This window comes from Gorilla gorilla, chromosome 12 (assembly GCF_029281585.2).
Source record: "Gorilla gorilla gorilla isolate KB3781 chromosome 12, NHGRI_mGorGor1-v2.1_pri, whole genome shotgun sequence".
Lineage (NCBI taxonomy): Eukaryota > Metazoa > Chordata > Mammalia > Primates > Hominidae > Gorilla > Gorilla gorilla.
In genome coordinates, this window is record NC_073236.2 from 75,307,957 (window position 1) to 75,325,438 (window position 17,482).

The 17,482-nt window shown below is 42.9% G+C and overlaps 1 protein-coding gene and 1 long non-coding RNA gene across 4 annotated transcripts in view; one reads left to right on the plus strand and one right to left on the minus strand.

Annotated features, from left to right (window-relative positions):
* Positions 1 to 637: 637 nt before the first annotated feature.
* LGALSL (galectin like) lies at positions 638 to 7,998 on the minus strand. The gene is made up of 5 exons (XM_004029319.5): positions 7,500 to 7,998; positions 6,666 to 6,737; positions 6,408 to 6,496; positions 5,623 to 5,800; positions 638 to 3,803 (listed from the first exon to the last, which is right to left on the minus strand). The coding sequence occupies exons 1-5, from the start codon at positions 7,533 to 7,535 to the stop codon at positions 3,660 to 3,662; spliced, it is 519 nt and encodes a 172-aa protein (XP_004029368.1). The 5' UTR covers positions 7,536 to 7,998; the 3' UTR covers positions 638 to 3,659.
* Positions 7,999 to 16,580: 8,582 nt separating this feature from the next.
* LOC129531622 (uncharacterized) overlaps positions 16,581 to 17,482 on the plus strand; it is a 55,051-nt gene continuing 54,149 nt past the window's right edge. For all 3 annotated transcript variants that reach the window (XR_008676913.2, XR_008676912.2, XR_008676911.2), the window contains exon 1: positions 16,581 to 16,678. This is a non-coding gene — a long non-coding RNA (uncharacterized lncRNA). The remainder of the gene's footprint in view (positions 16,679 to 17,482) is intronic.

Genomic DNA, 17,482 nt, shown 5'->3' on the forward strand with positions numbered 1-17,482 from the left:
CATTGTGCTAAGATTATATTTGCTGATTAAAAACCCACTGCATCCTTCAACATCCGAATGGATTAACTGTAGTATATCTATACAATGGAATGCAATAAAAACTATTGATATGCACATGAATGACTCTCAAATGCAATATGCAAATTGAGAAGCCAGCTCTAAAAGATTACATGTTATACGATTGTTTTTATGACATTCAGAAAAATGCAAAACTATGGGGAGGGAGAATGGATCTGTGGACGCCTAATTAGGGTTAGGATTGGGGGACAAATTTATCTGCAAAGGAGTAGCACAAAGGAATTTTTTGAGATGATGAAATGATCCCGTATTCTGATTAAGATGGTAGTTACATGACTATATGTATATGTTAAAACTCAGAACTTTATACCAAAAGAGTGAATTTGCTGTATGAAAATTATATTTTAAAAGAACCCACTGCATTTACCATTCACAATGTAAGTGATTCGGTCTCTGAAGGCCCCAAGAGACTTTTCTTCTGTTTATCAGTGTGGGGAGTGCAGGAAAAAGTTATCTTGAGGCACAAGTGTGAAAGTGAGGAATCACTGCTATGCCACGTGGTCTATGCTAAGTACTCTATACCTGGCGCTAAATGTAGCATGTTATAAACTGGAAACTGTTTTGTAGAAAATTCCTTTATTATAGTGCAAATTACTTTCAGCAGTGACATAATGTAACAACACATTTAGCAACACTTTACACCACGCAGTAAATAAGAAAGTGTTTCTTTGAAAATACGCCATCATAGGAACATTATTTCTACATTAATGCCAGAAAATGCCAAGGCCGTTTATCTCAAGGCAAACAGGGCTCCCTCCTTCCTTTTGGGTATTTTCTTTTTAACACAAATGAAATGACTTGCCATTTTAACAAATCCTCAATTCTAAAAGTGATCTCTCAGGGGGCTTTGAACTAAGGTCGGCAAGATTTGAAATGGGGCTTCAAAATTTTAAATAATAATTTTAAAATACTTCTGGAATAGCCCAAAAAGTAGAAGTCACTTCTATTAAGTTTTAAGTAGATATACACACTCACTCCAATTTTACTGTAGAAATGGACAGATTGTCTAAAGCCTGCTTTCTATTCCCCCAGAGCCTGATTGTTATTTACACTCCTTGGTTTTAGTTATTGCAGAACTAGGGCTCTGGTCAGAAATAACACCTTACGTACCCAAATACTTTCCTGTGGAAGCTTTAAATTGCACTTTCCATCCTGAAATTCTCACCTTAGACCTTACAGGCCCAGGAGAGGGTGTGAATATTGTTTCCAGTTTACAGCTAAAGCCCCTTACTAATTTGGGCTATACTTGAATCAAATCATCACATCATTTAGATTAATCCCAATAGGCTTATCCAAGAGGTTCCCACTAACCTCACAGAGAAACAAACAGTTAACATTGTATTTTCACACTAAGCTGCCTAAGGGCTTGGCTGCTAATGAGTTAGCTGATAGGTAGACAGAATAAGCGTGTCAATTCCAATCAGTTACATGCCCTGCTCCTCTAGTTTCTGCTGAATTATGCAGTGGGTGGGAATGGTTGGCTACTCAAAAGAGTCTTCCTATGGGGCTCTTCCACCATAAGTTGGATCAAAACTCCACAAATGTATTTCAAGGTGCCCTTTAAGTCTCTCTACAAACACATCTCAAAATTTAGGGACTTTTAAGTGACAAGCCATGCCAAGTTAATCACAGGTTTGAAAATACCTGGAACCACAGAACAGCCCCCACGGAACAGGCTGAATATGGTTAAATAAGTTGGCTGGTACATAAAGCTTTTCAATGTACAGCCAGTCTTGTTGGATACAGTGTCTTCTTATATAATACAATGGAACTGTGCTAAACAGTTTCAAAGTTGAGAAGAATCCAAATGTATCACCTATAAAAAATTCATAATTTTAGTTTATTTTAGACTTTGGTACTGAAACACTGTCTACATTCTCGACACTTGAAAATGACATGGTCACTTCAGTGCCTCTGCATGTTGTGTAAAAAAAAAAAAAAACAAAAAACTCAAAAAAGCAAAGCAGGACAAGGATGTGTCATTACAAGACACAGTATGCTGTACAAACAAAACCTAAATTATATATAAATACACCCCCACCCCAGAACCCTGTCTTCCCTCACTACCTGATCAAAGCAATGCCAAGGGTCCCTCCCTCCAGGGCCAATGTAGCTTTTAAAGTCCAGAACCCAGGACTTTAAGCATCCCTTGCCTTGCGGTGACGTTTACAGTACTGCAACCTCCTGTTGGAGTCACCCAGTTTGATCAGTTCCGTAAGTGCAGGGAAACGCCTACAGCTTAATTGGAAGCATTCACTCTACTGGCTGGATTCAAAGACCTGGAGTCCTGGGAGTTAACCTTTCAGATAAACTAACTGGATCATTTCCTAATCTGGATCCTATCTAATCCTACTATCTCCTCAGAGCCAACACAGTAGGAAGCATCTTCTACTCTGAAGCTTCCAAAGGCATTACTTAGGGATATTGGTGAGGGTCACATAAGAAAAGTTATACAATGAGCTAACAGCTTAAGTTGATATAAATTACTTCCAAGTAAGTTATTCCGGGCCGTTTGCTTCTGCTTTACACTGCATTCCACAGTCATTTTCATATTATTCTTTTAACAGTTTATACTACAGTCACTTTAAAAATTGTCTAAGCAATCACCTCTTTGTGTTTTTGATTAATAACAACTTAATGAGCTATTATATAAATCAAGAGAGAAATAATTAGTCTTAAGGAAGCCAATAATGTGCTAATTCCCAGTAAGGAGAAAAAGCAATGTAAATAGAATTTTACATAACCAACAATAACTTGGAAAGCAGTTTTATCAAAATGGTTTTGCAAAGGTTTCCCAAAAGCACTTACAGCAGTTTATATCAAGAGATCCTAAGTTTAGGGGTATGGAGAATCTCAATTCTTTAAAGCAGAAATTCACCTGTTTCATAATTGTAATATGTAATTTTCTCCCCTTGGACCTAAGATATTTATACATTCAAAAGTTTACAACTTGCTGTTCTTGAGACATTGTTCATTCTCTAATACATACATTGAGTATAAATAAATAACTACAAGAAAGCTTCAACAATCTGAATTAACATTATGCTGTGCAAAACAAAAGAAAAACAAAAACAAAAACAAAAACCACAAAAAAAAGTCAAACCTTGAACAACCTACATTCTATGTAAATACCCTGACTAAAATATTGGTTGTGCTACACAATTCCACTTTAGTGCAGAAATGCATTGATTTTACTGTACCGTTGTTGTTGGCTTTTTAAGTGTCTTTAGCACTTCTGTTTCTAAGCATTGCCTTGCTTTGAAAAGATGAATAATTTGCTACCAAATCACAAATCATCACAAATCCATTTTAGTTTGGTCTGAATAAAATCCAGCATAAATGTATTATTTTATTCTGGGTATAATGGCTCGGTGTCTTTGTCCCAACAGCTTTCTTCTTAAGGGCAAACCACAGTTGAAGTTGTCATTTTGGGTTTAAACTGCACGAAAGAAGAGACAGTGAAACTTGCCATTTGTTTTTGTTTTCTTTTTAAGTCTCCAGATCTTGCTAGGACACTTCTTCCAGACCAACAGTCAGAGAGTTGTGGCATGTGATCCTATTTGAAATAGAGGTGGTTTAAATCAGCCAAGCTTGGTGATCTGGAGGTCTCCATTTATCTTTATGGTGTCAATTGCAGATAACGTTTGAATGCGATGGTAAAAATCAAAAAGTTGGTGTCCATCCACAAACACTCGGAAACGTGGGTGCTCACAAAGAATTTCCACCTGGAAGAAACAAAATAATAACCCACAATTTCAATGAACGCTACTGGGGAAAACAAACAATACTTCATTTTAGAGAAAGAAAGGCAGTATCTTCAGTGGTTCACAAACATCAGAATGCATTGAGACCTGCAGAGGGCTTGTTAGAACACAGATTGTTGGGCTCTACCTCCAAAATTTCTGATTCCTGTGTAGAATGTAAGTGTAAAAGCTTTTTCCTCAAGTAATTTACCATAAAGTTTAATTACTGGTAGTGTGCTACGATGGATTTATTAAAAGCATTGGTATTCACCATGTAAGGAGGCTCCATATGTGATACTAGTCACATTTATTTTATATTACTAAATTTTATCACCAAGAAGGGCCTATTTCACTTCAGTTTTGCTGTTGGGAGCATTATATTCCTCCTGGCAGTCAGAAGCTGTGGTTACTCACATTCATGAGCTATGCATTAAGGTTCATCACTAAGAAACTATCCTAGCCAAGAGGAGCCCAAGGGGACATCACCATTCTAGAGAAGGGGGTGAGGAGAGATAATGGGTCAAGGGTGCCTTCCAGAGACTATAACTAGAAGTGCAACTATCTCAATTCTACCACCGATGCAAAAATCATGGATTCTTATTTTCCCCAGAATGTAAGAAGAGAAGTGAAAGAATTACTTCTTCATGAGGCACTTGAAAATTTCTAGATGAAGGGTAACCAGTTAAGTGTAGTTGTGTTTTATTGGGCTCATATGTAACATGGAGCTTTTAACTGAGTTGTCATTATTGTGATGTAATGTTAAGGTGTAATGACAATTCATCACTAGGTCTGACCCCTTTTTAACACCATTACTACTTGCATTTCCCTTTATTATTTCTTTTGACAGAGCCTTGCTCTGTCACCCAGGCTGGAGTGCAGTGATGCAACCATAGCTCACTGCAGCCTTGAATTCCTGGGCTCAAGCAATCCTCCCGTCTCAGCCTCCCAAGTAGCTAGGACTACAGGTATGTGACACCATGGCAGGCTAATTTTTTTTTTTTTTTTTAAAGGCAGGGTTTTTGCTGTGTTTCCTAGGCTGGTCTTGAACTCCTTTGCTCAAGCAATCCTCTTGCCTCAGCCTCCCAAAGTGGTGGGATTACAGGCACAAGCCACTGTGCCACTACCTGCATCTCTTATTTGGCATTGCCTTTCACAGAGGAAGGGGCTGCTAATGCTGCTTGATTGGATGAAAAGTTTGGATTGTGCTTCCTGCCCAGAAGATAGCGGGGAGCAAATCTTTATTCATCCAGCCCCAAGGGAAGGAATTTGTCAGCCACACAGCCTGTAACCATGAAATAGACTGAGGCTAATTAATCCAGAGGGGGAAACAAGGACACGAACATGGCCTCATTAGCAAAGGGAACAAGAGAAAATGAAATGATCATCATCATATTCTTTAAAATGTCATACAAATAAAAGAGCTACTTATTAGCTCTCAACCTTATTAATATTAATATTTAATAAGTGGGTACTTAGTATTGATTAATCAATCAGATATTTGGGGGTAGGTATCTACTATATGTTGGGTACTACATAGAAAAGTTACTTATTCTTAACAATTTGGACATGTAAATATGGGTCTATTTAAATGTATGAGCTGAATAGAACTAAGAAGTTACTACGGCAAGTGTTAATTTACATCAGCAAACAGAGCTCTTTTGATCTTTTTTTTCACCATTGGGTGACAAATTTCCTGGACATGCAGAAATTCTGGCTGCTTCAAGTGTTCTTGGCACACACTAGGTAAGTCGAACATTATCAGCCTGCCAGTGGCTGGAGCCGAGGCACTCGAGGTACTCACCCTGAATGGCTGGTCTGGAATGAATGGAAAGTAAGGGATTGCTGACTGTTCTTCACCCCTCTCCCCAGATATACAAGAATTTCTGAGTAGCTGCCGATCTGTGAACACAGCTTTGAGTTCGATTGCCACATCGGCAGGAGGGTCTTCTGAGTCCCCACAGGTCAAGCTGATGGCAAAGCTGAAAAGAAAATCATCCCACTGATTAAGGGTTGGATATAAAAACATTTCAAAATGACCCAAGTGCTTATATTTCTTCTTCCTCCTCTGGGTTTGTCCGTTTTTAAGAGGCCACTACTCTTCAAGAGAGGTTAGATTATGGAGAAGTAAGTCAAACCAGTTTATTTTGTTACCTAAAGCAAGCTCTGGTGAAAACTTTGGTGTTGAAAATGACTAAAATTAGAGAATTCCACTTCGGAATTCTCAAAAATAGCCACAGAAATTGACCAGGGGAAATAATGTTAAGTTGGGTTCTTATTCATCTTGATAGTTCTTGCTCCTGGCACCATGTTTCAAAACCATTAAAAAAAAAAAAAATCCTCTGGCCTCCCTAAGGGTCAAAGAGAAAATGTGGGCCTATATTTATAATCTCTGATATAAATAGCTGTCTGGAGAAATGATGGCTCGGATTCATACACATTCTTTTCATGGGAACATGGTACTTTCTTGGCACTGGCAACTAGCAACACTGTCCACAAGGAGAGGAAGAGGAGTGCTAAACCACAACAGAAGTGGGCAGGGCTCAGCCACGGCCTGATAGTTCTGTCCTGACAAAGACTCTGCCTTACCTCTCTGGGTTGAGGTCTACGATGCCCATCACTAACACCTTCTTGCCTGGTCTCATGCCACCTTTAATGTGCCCACAAAATGGAACTATCTGAAAAGGGTGGGAGAAGAAAAATGAATTTTACAGCCTGTTAGGGAAAAGCCAAGACCTCAGACCCTGAAGGCCTGACCCACTGGAAAATGCAATAAACGAATAAAATTTTAAAAAGCAATGAGAAAGGAGGAAGGTACAGGCAGAGACACAGAGCAAAATCATTTACCAGTCGTGGGAAGTACACGTCCGCTTGAACTGGAGAGCTCAAAGAGTTGTTTAAATGGCCATCATCTAGTTTCTAAAAATAGAAGTACACAGATTGGCTTTCCATGGGCTCTTTTTTGGGGGGCTGGAGGAAGAACCCACACAGATGTGGTGGAATCCAGCAGCCTTCCACATGCACACAGTGTCTGCAGATGATGCCTCTTCACCGTCTCTTAGATAATCTCATAACCCCCGAACAAAACCCATCCTTTCCACCCGGTAGTTAAGCCTCTGAAGATCCGCAGACCCTTCAGATCCAGATCAAAATCAAGGTCGAGGTCCACCGAAGAGCCAGAGCCCCACGCCGGAGGAGGGCAGGCCCCTCTCCAACCGCAAACGCTTCTGGAAGCGCGGTGGGCCAGGCCTGTCCTTCGGGACGTGACTGAAGTGCAGCGGCCGTGCTCAACTTCTCTCGGGAGCCCCGGGCGCCGACCCATTTCGAAGGGGGAATCCCCGGGACGTCGGGGGCGGTGGCGGGGCGCGCGCCCCGGACACACTCACCCACGCGCACACCTGGCTGGCGGTTGCACGGCACAGAGGGGGCTGTCGGGCGCCCCTACCCGCCATCCTCCCCAAACTCCCTCCCCAGCCTAGAGCCCCGCAGCCCGGGAGCCTCTCCAGCCCCTAACACCGGCCGCGCGCAGCGGGCGGCTGCTAACAGGTACCGGGCGCCTTCCCACGCGCCGGGCGCCGGCCGGGCCTGCGGCTTCTCAGCACCCCAGCACTGCTGGAGCAGGCGGCGGCGGAGTGCGGGACGGCGGGGAGGGGCGCCTCGCGCGCGCCCTGCCACACTCACCACCACGGCATCGCTGTCGGCCACTGATCCCGCCATCTTCTTGCCCGGCGCGGCGGGGTACGTGGGACGCAGCGAGCGGGCGGGGATCCCGGGGCTGTCCTGCGCGGGGCGGGGGCGGGGGCGCGGGTCCGAGCTGGCGCGGGCGCGCGCACACACGAGGGGGCGCGCGCGCGCGCGCCCGGGGCCCGGCGTCGACCTGGCAGGCAGAGCCTGGGAGGAGGGGAGGGGAGGGAGGCAGCGCGGGCCGGGAGGGCGAAGGTGCTTGCCGCGGCCCAGAACGGCCCCGGACCCGGACCGACGCTGCTACTTGCTGCCGCTGCCGCTGCCCGACCAAGAAAGGTGGCGAGGGCCGTGCCGCGTCCGCCCTGGGCAGCATTTAAAGGCCTCCGGGGCCCGGCTCGGGAACCGGGAACAGGGCGGGGACCCGGCGGGGCTGCCGCGGCTTGCTCAGCGGGCCCTGCCCCTCGGCCATTGGACGGTGGCGGAGGCCGGGGCGGGAGGGACGGGCCTGTCCGGGTCCGGGAGGGCGGGGGCCCTGTCGGCGCTCACCGGCCAGAGGGTGGGCAGGGCCGGGGCTGGAGAAGTGAGGGCCCGAGCCGGTCAGGTGACAGGTGCTCGTGCCACCCGCGCCCCTCCCTCCAGCCTCCTTCCTCCTGCCACGTCCTGGGCGCTGGTGGGGCGATGGGAGGCGAGGTCGAGGGAAGATTGGGTGCTGGGGGTGGTATTCCAGAGTGGGAGACTCGGCAGGATTTCTTTCAGAGAATTCCAACAAAATCGGGGGAAGGATTCATTCTGCTCTCTAGGGCAGAAAGAGAATGGAAGGTCTGAAGGCTTGCAGAAATAAATGTGACCTGAAAGAACGAAGCAGAGAGGACTCAAGGTAGGGACCTTTCTATCCCAGGAGGCTAGATACAGAAAGGTCTCTCTTCCCTGTGGAAGGACAGGTAGGTCTAGGGGTCCCTGGACTCTCTCGAGCAGGAGTCAAAGCCTTACCAAATCAAAGTGGGCGCAGTCACTGTCCTCAGAGAGCCTCCATTGAGCCCTGTTTTTAACAAGTCACTTGCCCAGTCTGGGGTAGTCAGCTTCTCGCTGAAAATCTCCTCATACCCTTTGTGGAGTACTTCCCAGGGGATACACACCTCTTTTATTCAAGCCAGAAATTCCTTTATGGCATTTCCACACTAGGACGATTATGTAACTTCTCAGATAAAGCTGTATCAACATATCCTCTATTAGGTGACATCCTTGGCTGAAACATTCCATTGCATGAATCACCGGGGCGTTCTATGCTAATAAGCAGGGAGCATGTGTGACCTACTGCAGTCCCAGAGGGCCCCTCAGAGGCTCCTTTTTTTTTTTTTTAATTGAGACGGAGTCTCCCTCTGTGGCCCAGGTTGGAGTGCAGTGGCGCGATCGCAGCTCACTGCAACCTTCGCCGCCCGGGGAGGCTTCTTTCTAGTCACTGCAATTGGCTGTGTGGCCTAGAACATCAATGTGGCTTTTGTGTCTTAGTTTTCCCTTTATGGACCAGAGCTAATGATGGTAATCTCAGTTGAGCAGGGAGAATTACCTGCACACGCCTGTAAGCCTCACTCATATCCTCTGGAAGTGGTTCTTGAACTAGATAGAGGCTGAAGTGCAGTACGCTTGTGGCTGCAGCACACTTTGTTTACCAGTCTTAGCTCAAAATCACACTTTATTACTTTAAAATGTTAGGCACTTATAGGAAATGATTGATATTTGAAAGCATACTTTAGTATGTATCAATTTCTGAGAGTCTGGTATAGAGAAGAAGCATTAAAGTGCAGTAGTTCTTTGTCATTAACTGAGTGACACAATAAGGGTGACACAATATGTGATGGTGGTTAAAGAGCCGGTGTCTCGGGTTCAAATCCTGGCTCTACTATTCACTAGCTGTGTGATCTTGGAAAAATTACTAAACTTCTCTGTGCCTTAGTTTCTTCGTCTGTGACTCAGAGATGACAATGATGATAATAATGCCTATCTCAGGTTATTGGGAAGATTAAATACTTTCCTTAAAACAGTATTGGGGACATAGTAAGCACTTATTATACCAAAATACTGAGTGCCTGCTGTATACCAGGCACTGGGGATCCAGCAGGCGACTTTTTTGCTGAGCTTACATTCTAGTGGGCAAAGGAAATCAATAAACAAAATATGTTGGGTGACAAAAGTGTTAGGAAAAAGTAATAAGGCCAGGTGCGGTGGCTCATGCCTATAATCCCAGCAATATAGGAGGCTGAGGCAAGAGGATCACTTGAGGCCAAGAGTTTGAGACAGGCCTGGGCAACATAGAGAGACTCTGTCTCTACAAAAATAAAAAAAAATTAGCTGGGTGTGGTGGTGTGCACCTGTAGTCCCAGCTACTTGGAAGGCTGAGGTGGGAGGATCACTTGAAGCCAGGAGGTCAAGGCTGCAGTGAGCTATGATCTCACCACTGTACTGCAGCCTGGGTGACAGAGTGAGAACCTGTCTCAATAATAATAAAAATAATTAAAAAGCCAGTAGAGAGAGAGATAGGAGGTAGGGTGATGCTATTTATACAGGATGGTCAGGGAAGCCACCTCTGGTAAAGTGACATTTGAGAAGACCCCTGAAGGAGGGGGGTGAGTCATGTGGACATCTGGAGGAAGAGTTTGCTGGCAGAGGGAACTGCAAGGGCAAAGTCCCCAAGTACTGGGGCTGGGGGCAGTGACTGAGGAGATGTGTAGCTAGAAATGGATAGCCCTTCTACACTGTGGTTGAGGATTGGCTTTTACATGGGGAAATAGGAAGATATTAAAAGTTTCTGAGCAAAGGAGGGACATAGTTTGCCTTCTATTGTAGATTCATCCACATGCTGCTGTATGGAGTGGCCTTTGGAGAGAGGGTGGATGGTAGGAGGGAGGATAAAAATGGGACCTAGGAGACTCCTATAGCATTCCAAACAAGACGTGATGGTGGCCTTGACATGGTGGAAGTGGTGAAGATGTGAGAAGCCCTGGGCCCTTGATAAGTCCCAGCTGTTATCCTGCAGCTTGGAGAGTTCATATGGTCTTCTGAGCCTCAGTTTCCTCACTTGCAGAATTAAGGGGCTGAGCTCATTCATCATTCCCTCTTAGCTCTTAGAAAGCTCTGGTTCATGAAAAGCTGTGTAAATACTATCTAAATTGAAATGGGTTTGAGAGTAGGTGCTGCTGAATGAAAATAATCTTGGGTTGAATCTTTTGATAAGTGCTTTTGTAGGGTGAAGAATAACCCTTTGATTTGTTTTGTAAGTGGAGTTTAAGATATTTGGATTGCTGGAGATGAGTTTCTTACATTTTAGGAATGTAAAGAATAGGAAGGTACTAAACGTGCTCAGAATATTTTATCATGGAAAATTGCCTTTTATTCCAAAAGTGCTTGATTCCTTCTCAGTCTATAGAATGGTTTATTTTGAATATGAAGAGCAGAGAGAAAGCCTGAATGAGTTTTTTTGCTGTAACTAAAAGTTGAGCAGGGTCAAACTGTCTCTTATGGGGAAAAGCCATTAGCAAACTAATGAATTATAGAGCTTAAAAAATTCTTTTTTGAGTTGTATAGCAAAGAATAGGCAAAATTTGCTCCATGCTTTGATTATAGGTATTTGTGTGTAAAAACATTAACCAAATTGGGACCCATTTATGAAATGCAGTAGTGAAATTTCAAGATGAACCATGTTACCACTGGAAACTACTAAAAACGTTAAAGAAGTGGGGAAGGCAGTCAAACAGATTATTAGCTTTGAAAAAAAGTACAAACAGGTCTTTGAAGATGGGCTTTGCTAAATGATTTTTCCAGAAGAAAATAGTAGATTACTTCCTTTTTACCTTAACATTTTATATGTTTTGTTCAAATGTATGCACATAGAATTTCTAATATTGGGAGGAAGAATAAATATTGATGACAATTCAGCAACTATTTTATCAGTATTGCTACATGCCGTGGTACTATGGAGATAGGTGAAAATGCATGAGTGTCATCCTCAGGAAACTTACCGTCTACTCTGGGACATAATGGCAGGATGTATTAGTGGGTAAGATAATAAAGGCCTCAGACCCAGAGCCTGAGCACTGATGTGGGGAGATTCACTCCCATTTGGAGGATTAAGGCCACTTTCTGAAGGAGGTGGCATATCCCTAAGCATATGCATAGCAGCAACTGCTGCAGAACTACAAAAACAAGTCTTCGAAGACCACATTGCAGCTCTGTTTGTGGCCTGAATCTAACCCCACTCTTCTCTCTGGTGTGGCAACCAGCTGAACTGAACCCCTGCTCCCAGAGGCTGCCTTTCGTCCGTGCCTTGGTCCAGAGAGGCACGTGCCTCCATCCCTTCCACCATGCCTGCCATCTGAGGCCTCCTATGGGCCATGATCCCAAGGCCCAACTTGAACTTACAGACCACTCATTTTCTATCGGTGTGTATATACACATTTTCTAAAGCAGGGTTTCTCCTCACACTAGTGACATTTTAGGCTAGGAAACCCTTTTTTGTGGGGGGCTGTCTGATGTGTTAGAAGATGTTGAGCACTAGATGCAAATAGCACTTCCCCCTCCTAGTGTGACAACCAAAAATGTCTTTAGATATTGACAAATGCCCCTCTTGGAAGGGAGGGCACAAATTGTCCCCAGTTGAGGCTCAGGATACACTACCCCAAAATGTAACTGTAGGAGACTAGAATATGGCACCCCAAAATATACTTCTTTGGCATATTTTGAGCTGATTATTCTAAGAAACTGCAGCTGGAAAAGCTGTCCTTTTGTAAAAGAAATGTATATCTATAAAGGAAATCTAATACAGTATCTGCATCATGAAGAGGGCTGCTCCAGACAACTTTTATTATCTGGGTGACTTTATCTACATAACAAGATGACCTTTATTCACCATACGTTCGTACTTTCACCCTCCCACAACTTATGTTGCCACCATCCCCTTGAAGCCCTAAGCCCTATTCCTTTCCATAGCTCAGGATACTATATGAGCTCCAACCATCTGACCCTTTGGAGTCTCATAATGTGTGGGACTCCCGTGTGTATGTATGTAATTAAAATGTTTTCCTCCTGTTAACCTGTCTTATGTCAAATTAATTCATAGTCCAGCCAAGGAACCTACAAGGGTAGAGGGAAGCCAGTTTTCACCCTGTAGCAACCAATGATCTAGAAGGTTCCTTAAGATTCCTATTATCCATATTTATGTATATGATATGAAATTTTTTCCAATCAAATCTAGATTTGATACATGCACATCAGAAACACCTTCCTTTTTATTTGGCAAGTCATTGCTTCCTGATTACCTAGGAGCACTTTGCAAATGATTCCACAAAGAACCTCTAAACTGAAGGATGACCCATGAGGGACCCTGTGGGTGTAGCTGCCAGATCAAAATGTCTTTGTAATATTGAGAGATTTGTGTGCATTGTGCATTCTGTTCCATAATATTGCCATGTTTATTTTGATGTAGCCATAATGTGCTCCCCACGCCTATACCTATAGTACAGCATCCCAAATGTTTATCTTGTTTACCCTGCAGCTTTGACTCCCTCCTCACCCCAGCTCTCAAAGGATAGTGGTAGCCCACTTTGAGGAATAAGACACTGCACAGTGTTACAGGTCCATTCAAGCTTTCAGTTCTGCATAATTGCTTTTTCAGGCCAGTCCGCTCATGATCAATATTCATGTAGGCAGCAAAATACACAAACTCAGCATCCTTTTGTTTACCTACTTAGGTAGGAGGGCAAACATTTATCAGGCTGTATTTCTATATTTCACAATGTGATTATAGTTCTTAATTATTTTAGGAACTATGGTCATGGTTATCAAATAATTATTTTAGACACACACAAATGTGTGTTGTACCAAAGTAATTAGGGGACAGCCATAAAACTTGGCAGTCAATGCCAGTTCCAACATTTCACTTATTTTTGGTTTATTTATGAGGAGACTAGAATGAGCCTTCTGCTTGTGTTTTAATTACTTAGTGCAGAAAGGATTGATTTCAGAAAACCTCCAGCTTAAGAAGAGAATAATGAACGCATTCCCAGGAGGAGCTCAAGGCTTCAAAGGTATGCTCTGCTTCAAGCCCCGGGGAATGTCACCGTGGACCCTTTACGTGTCTGAGAAGTCCTCCCTAGAACAGAAAGCCTGGCCAATGGAGAAGTGGAATGCGCGCTGTCCAGGGAAACAGAACCCTTGCTTCCAGCATTTGGAACTGACAGTGTGAATGAGATATTTTAACACTCTTTCCAGTGGAGCTTTTTGTGTATAAAGAGTCAACCATGTGCTTCTGAGCCTTCTCTCCAGCCTCACCTTTGGCAATTCCAACAGGCGGGTCTGTGGTCAGCCAATCTTTTACCCATCAGGAATGTGACAGGCCTGTGTGGCGGTGCTCCAGGCCTAATTATGCTCTCTCATTATGCTTGTCATTTCTGTTTTCATTTGCTCGTTTATAGTTCTCCTCTTTACCGCCTCTGTGATTTTATTTTCTTGTTGTCAAGTGGCATAAAGGGCTTCTTAGTTTTGTAGTTTCATGGAAACTTGCCTGGCTTGACTGGGTGGAAGAAGACCAAGATTTGGATTTAGCAGTCATTTGGAAATCCTGACTAATGGGGAGGAAAACCCAGGAGGCATGTTGCCAGGTGGTCATTTGATTTTTGGAGGAAGCATATTTGGATGACACAGATTTCTGGATTTTTTCAAAGGTGAACTACACAGAGTATGGGTTAACAGCACAGCTTCTGAGCAAACCACCAACCAGAAGAGACCTGGGAATTTAAACCTGGCATCCAAATTTGATTACCCAAGGTGACTGAGAGAAAGCATACTTCATTTATTTATTCACGAACAATTTATTGAGCTATGCTCTGTTTTAGTTGCCATTATGATAATTTTTAGTTTCTTTAAAAGAGCAAAAATGACCACATGCATTACTTGCACTTAAAATACTTGCCCTCCTCTTAGATACATATTTCCTAAGGATATCTCTGCTAGCCTCATATCATAGATTCCTCCCCTGCACACTGCCTCTTCCATGTGACAGTATTCAGAGTGGATGTAAGAGCTCCCTTGCCAACATGGCAACAGAGCCCAGAAAATCAAAATGAAATGCTTTCAATTCAGGGGCTCGTTGCATCCCACCTCCATTTAGGTAATATGATTTCCATCTAAATCCAGTTTTTCTGGTACATGTTGATTTCAGGCCTGAATTGTTCAAATGATTATCCCATAGAGAAAGATTAAGAGTTGAAGAAAATGTTTTAAACCGAAGAAGAAATTCACATTGACAGTCTACATTGATTCAACTCATCACATTTCATTCATTCACATTATTGGCCTTTGTTGGTTCAGTGCTTCTCTGAAACCTGATAATTAGTTCAAACTATAAATTCCGGAGGCTTTGGGCTGGCACGACTTTTTAAAAGATTGCCGTGTGTGTGTGTGTGTGTGTGTGTGTGTGTGTGTGTGTGTGAAGGTGGGGTAAAGTGGAGAGGGGAAATTTCAGCTTTTTAAATTTTAATTTTAATTGTTATGTATTATTTGCACATTTTTATGGGGGTGCATGTGATATTTTGTTACATGCATAGAATGTGTAATGATCAAGTCAAGGTCTTTAGGGTATCCATCACCTCGAGTGTTTATCATTTCTGTGTGTTGGGAACATCTCAAGTTCTCTTTTTTCGCTATTTTGAAATATAGAATACGTTATTGCTAACTATAGTCACCCAACTCTACTATTGAACATTAGAACTTATTCCTTCTATCTAACTGTATGTTCGTACCTGTTAACCAATCCCTCTTCATCCCCTGCCTCCCTCACACCCTTCTCAGCCTCTGGTAACAATCCTTCTACTTTCTACCTCCATGAAATCAACTCTTTTAGCTCCCACATATGAGTGAAAATATGTGATATTTGTCTTTCTGTGCCTGTCTTATTTCACTTAACATAACGATCTCCAGTTCCATTTATGTTGCTGGAAATGATATGATTCAACTGTTTTTTGTGGCCAAGTAGTATTTCATTGTGTTTATATACCACATTTTCTTTATCCATTCATCCATCAATGGACACTTAGGTTGCTTCATGTCTTTGCTATTGTGAATAGTGCAGCAATAAGCATAGGCGTGCAGGTATCTCTTTGATATACTGATTTCCTTTCCTTTGGATAAATACCTAGAAGTGGGATTACTGGATTTTATGGTAGTTCTATTTGCAGAGTTTTTTTTTTTTTTTTTGAGAACTCTCCATACTGTTTTCCATAATGTCTGTACTAACTTACATTCCCACCAACAGTGTATAAGAATTCCCTTTTCTCCAAAACCTTGCCAGCATTTGTCATTTTTTTCTTTTTAATAATAGCTATTCTAACTGGGGTAAGATGATACCTCCTTGTGGTTTTGATTTGCATTTTCCTGATGATGAGTGATGTTGAACATTTTTTCATATACCTGTTGGCCATTCATATGTCTTCTTTTGAGAAATGTCTATTCATGTCCTTTGCCCACTTTTTAATGGGATTTGTATTTTTTGTTTGTTTATTTTGTTCTGTTTTGTTTTGTTTTTGCTGAGGTTTCAGCTTTTCCTAAAAGCCAATCCTCATTTTAATTACCAGGAATAAACAAAAGTAACTTGGGGAGAGAACACAAAGCAGCTGTCTGGGCTTGGTTTTGATCCCATCAGTGTAATACCAGGGAAAACTCCATCGTGAGGAAGAGAAGAACCTCATATCTTTTTTCTTTTTTTGAGATGACTCAGGCAGAGATACAAATATTAAATTTCTACCCTGTGGTGCTTTCTCACTTTCTCTGCTAACAGGTGTTCTCATTGACAGTGAGGTGGAATCTTCCCACATGCAACAGATCCCAGCCAGTTCTGCCCACCTAGTGCATCTATCACTTAATAATACAAAATGGCTTGTTTCCATAGTAACCCGCTCTTCTCACCTGAACAGGTTGGCCCTTGTCATTCCTGGCCCTTCAGACACCTCCCCACTCCTTCCAGTAGATCTGGGCTTCCTCCATCCTCCTGAGCAGGTTCTTCCTCTATAGCCTGTCTTTTGTAGGCTAGATTTACTGAGTAGATCCTCACCCAGCCTGAAAGAGAAAATTAAGATCCAATAAACACATACCATTTCTATATGATCCTTCTTTGGAAGCAGGAGTAGGTAAGTTCCTGTCTTTCAGGAGGCCACTGTGCCTCCTTTTCTCTTTTAGTTATTGTTGACTGACTGGTGCTATAGCGAGGACGGACAGAAAAATGAGTGTCATCTCATTTCAAGCCAAGGTGATATAGCTAACAATTATTCTGGATAAGGGTTGGCACTAGATGATTTATATAGATTATCCAATGCCAGGTGATATATTAATAGAAACGAGAAGGAATAAGCTTAAGAGAAAAGAGGATGGGCAGAATTGCTGATTATGAGCAGGATGTGTGTTTTTTCAGGTCTAACAATGATTTTAGTCCACAATGTTGTTTATTCTCAATGTTCTAATAGAAGATCATAAAACAGCCACAGGCTCACCCCAAAGCCATTAGTAATTATTACACAATGCTAAAATAGAGCATCACCCAGGAATCAGAGAGTATCTACACCTTATAGTAAGTAAATTGTAATTCAGTTTCCTTCTGCAATATTGAGCTTGTGTTTGGTCAATGTGGTCTTTTTTTCTTTTTCTTTTGAGACAGAGTCTTGCTCTGTTACCCAGGCTAGAATGCAGTGCACAATCTTGGCTCACTGCAACCTCCATTTCCCTGGCTCAAACGATTCTCCTTCCTCAGCCTCTGGGATTGGGCTGGGACTACAGTCATGTGCCACCACGCCTGGTTAATTTTTGTATTTTTTTAGTAAAGATGGAGTTTCACCATGTTGACCAGGCTGGTCTCGAACTCCTGACCTCAAGTGATCTGCCTGCCTTGGCCTTCCAGAGTGCTGGGATTATAGGCATGAGCCACTGCGCCCAGGCGG

Coding starts and splice junctions, on each gene's coding strand:
- LGALSL (XM_004029319.5), bottom strand. CDS start 7,535: ATGGCGGGATCAGTGGCCGACAGCGATGCCGTGGTG. Junction 6,497..6,665: donor ACGTGTACTTCCCACGACTG/GTAAATGATTTT, acceptor CACCCTTTTCAG/ATAGTTCCATTTTGTGGGCA. Junction 3,804..5,622: donor TTCCAGACCAGCCATTCAGG/GTGAGTACCTCG, acceptor TGTTTCTTCCAG/GTGGAAATTCTTTGTGAGCA.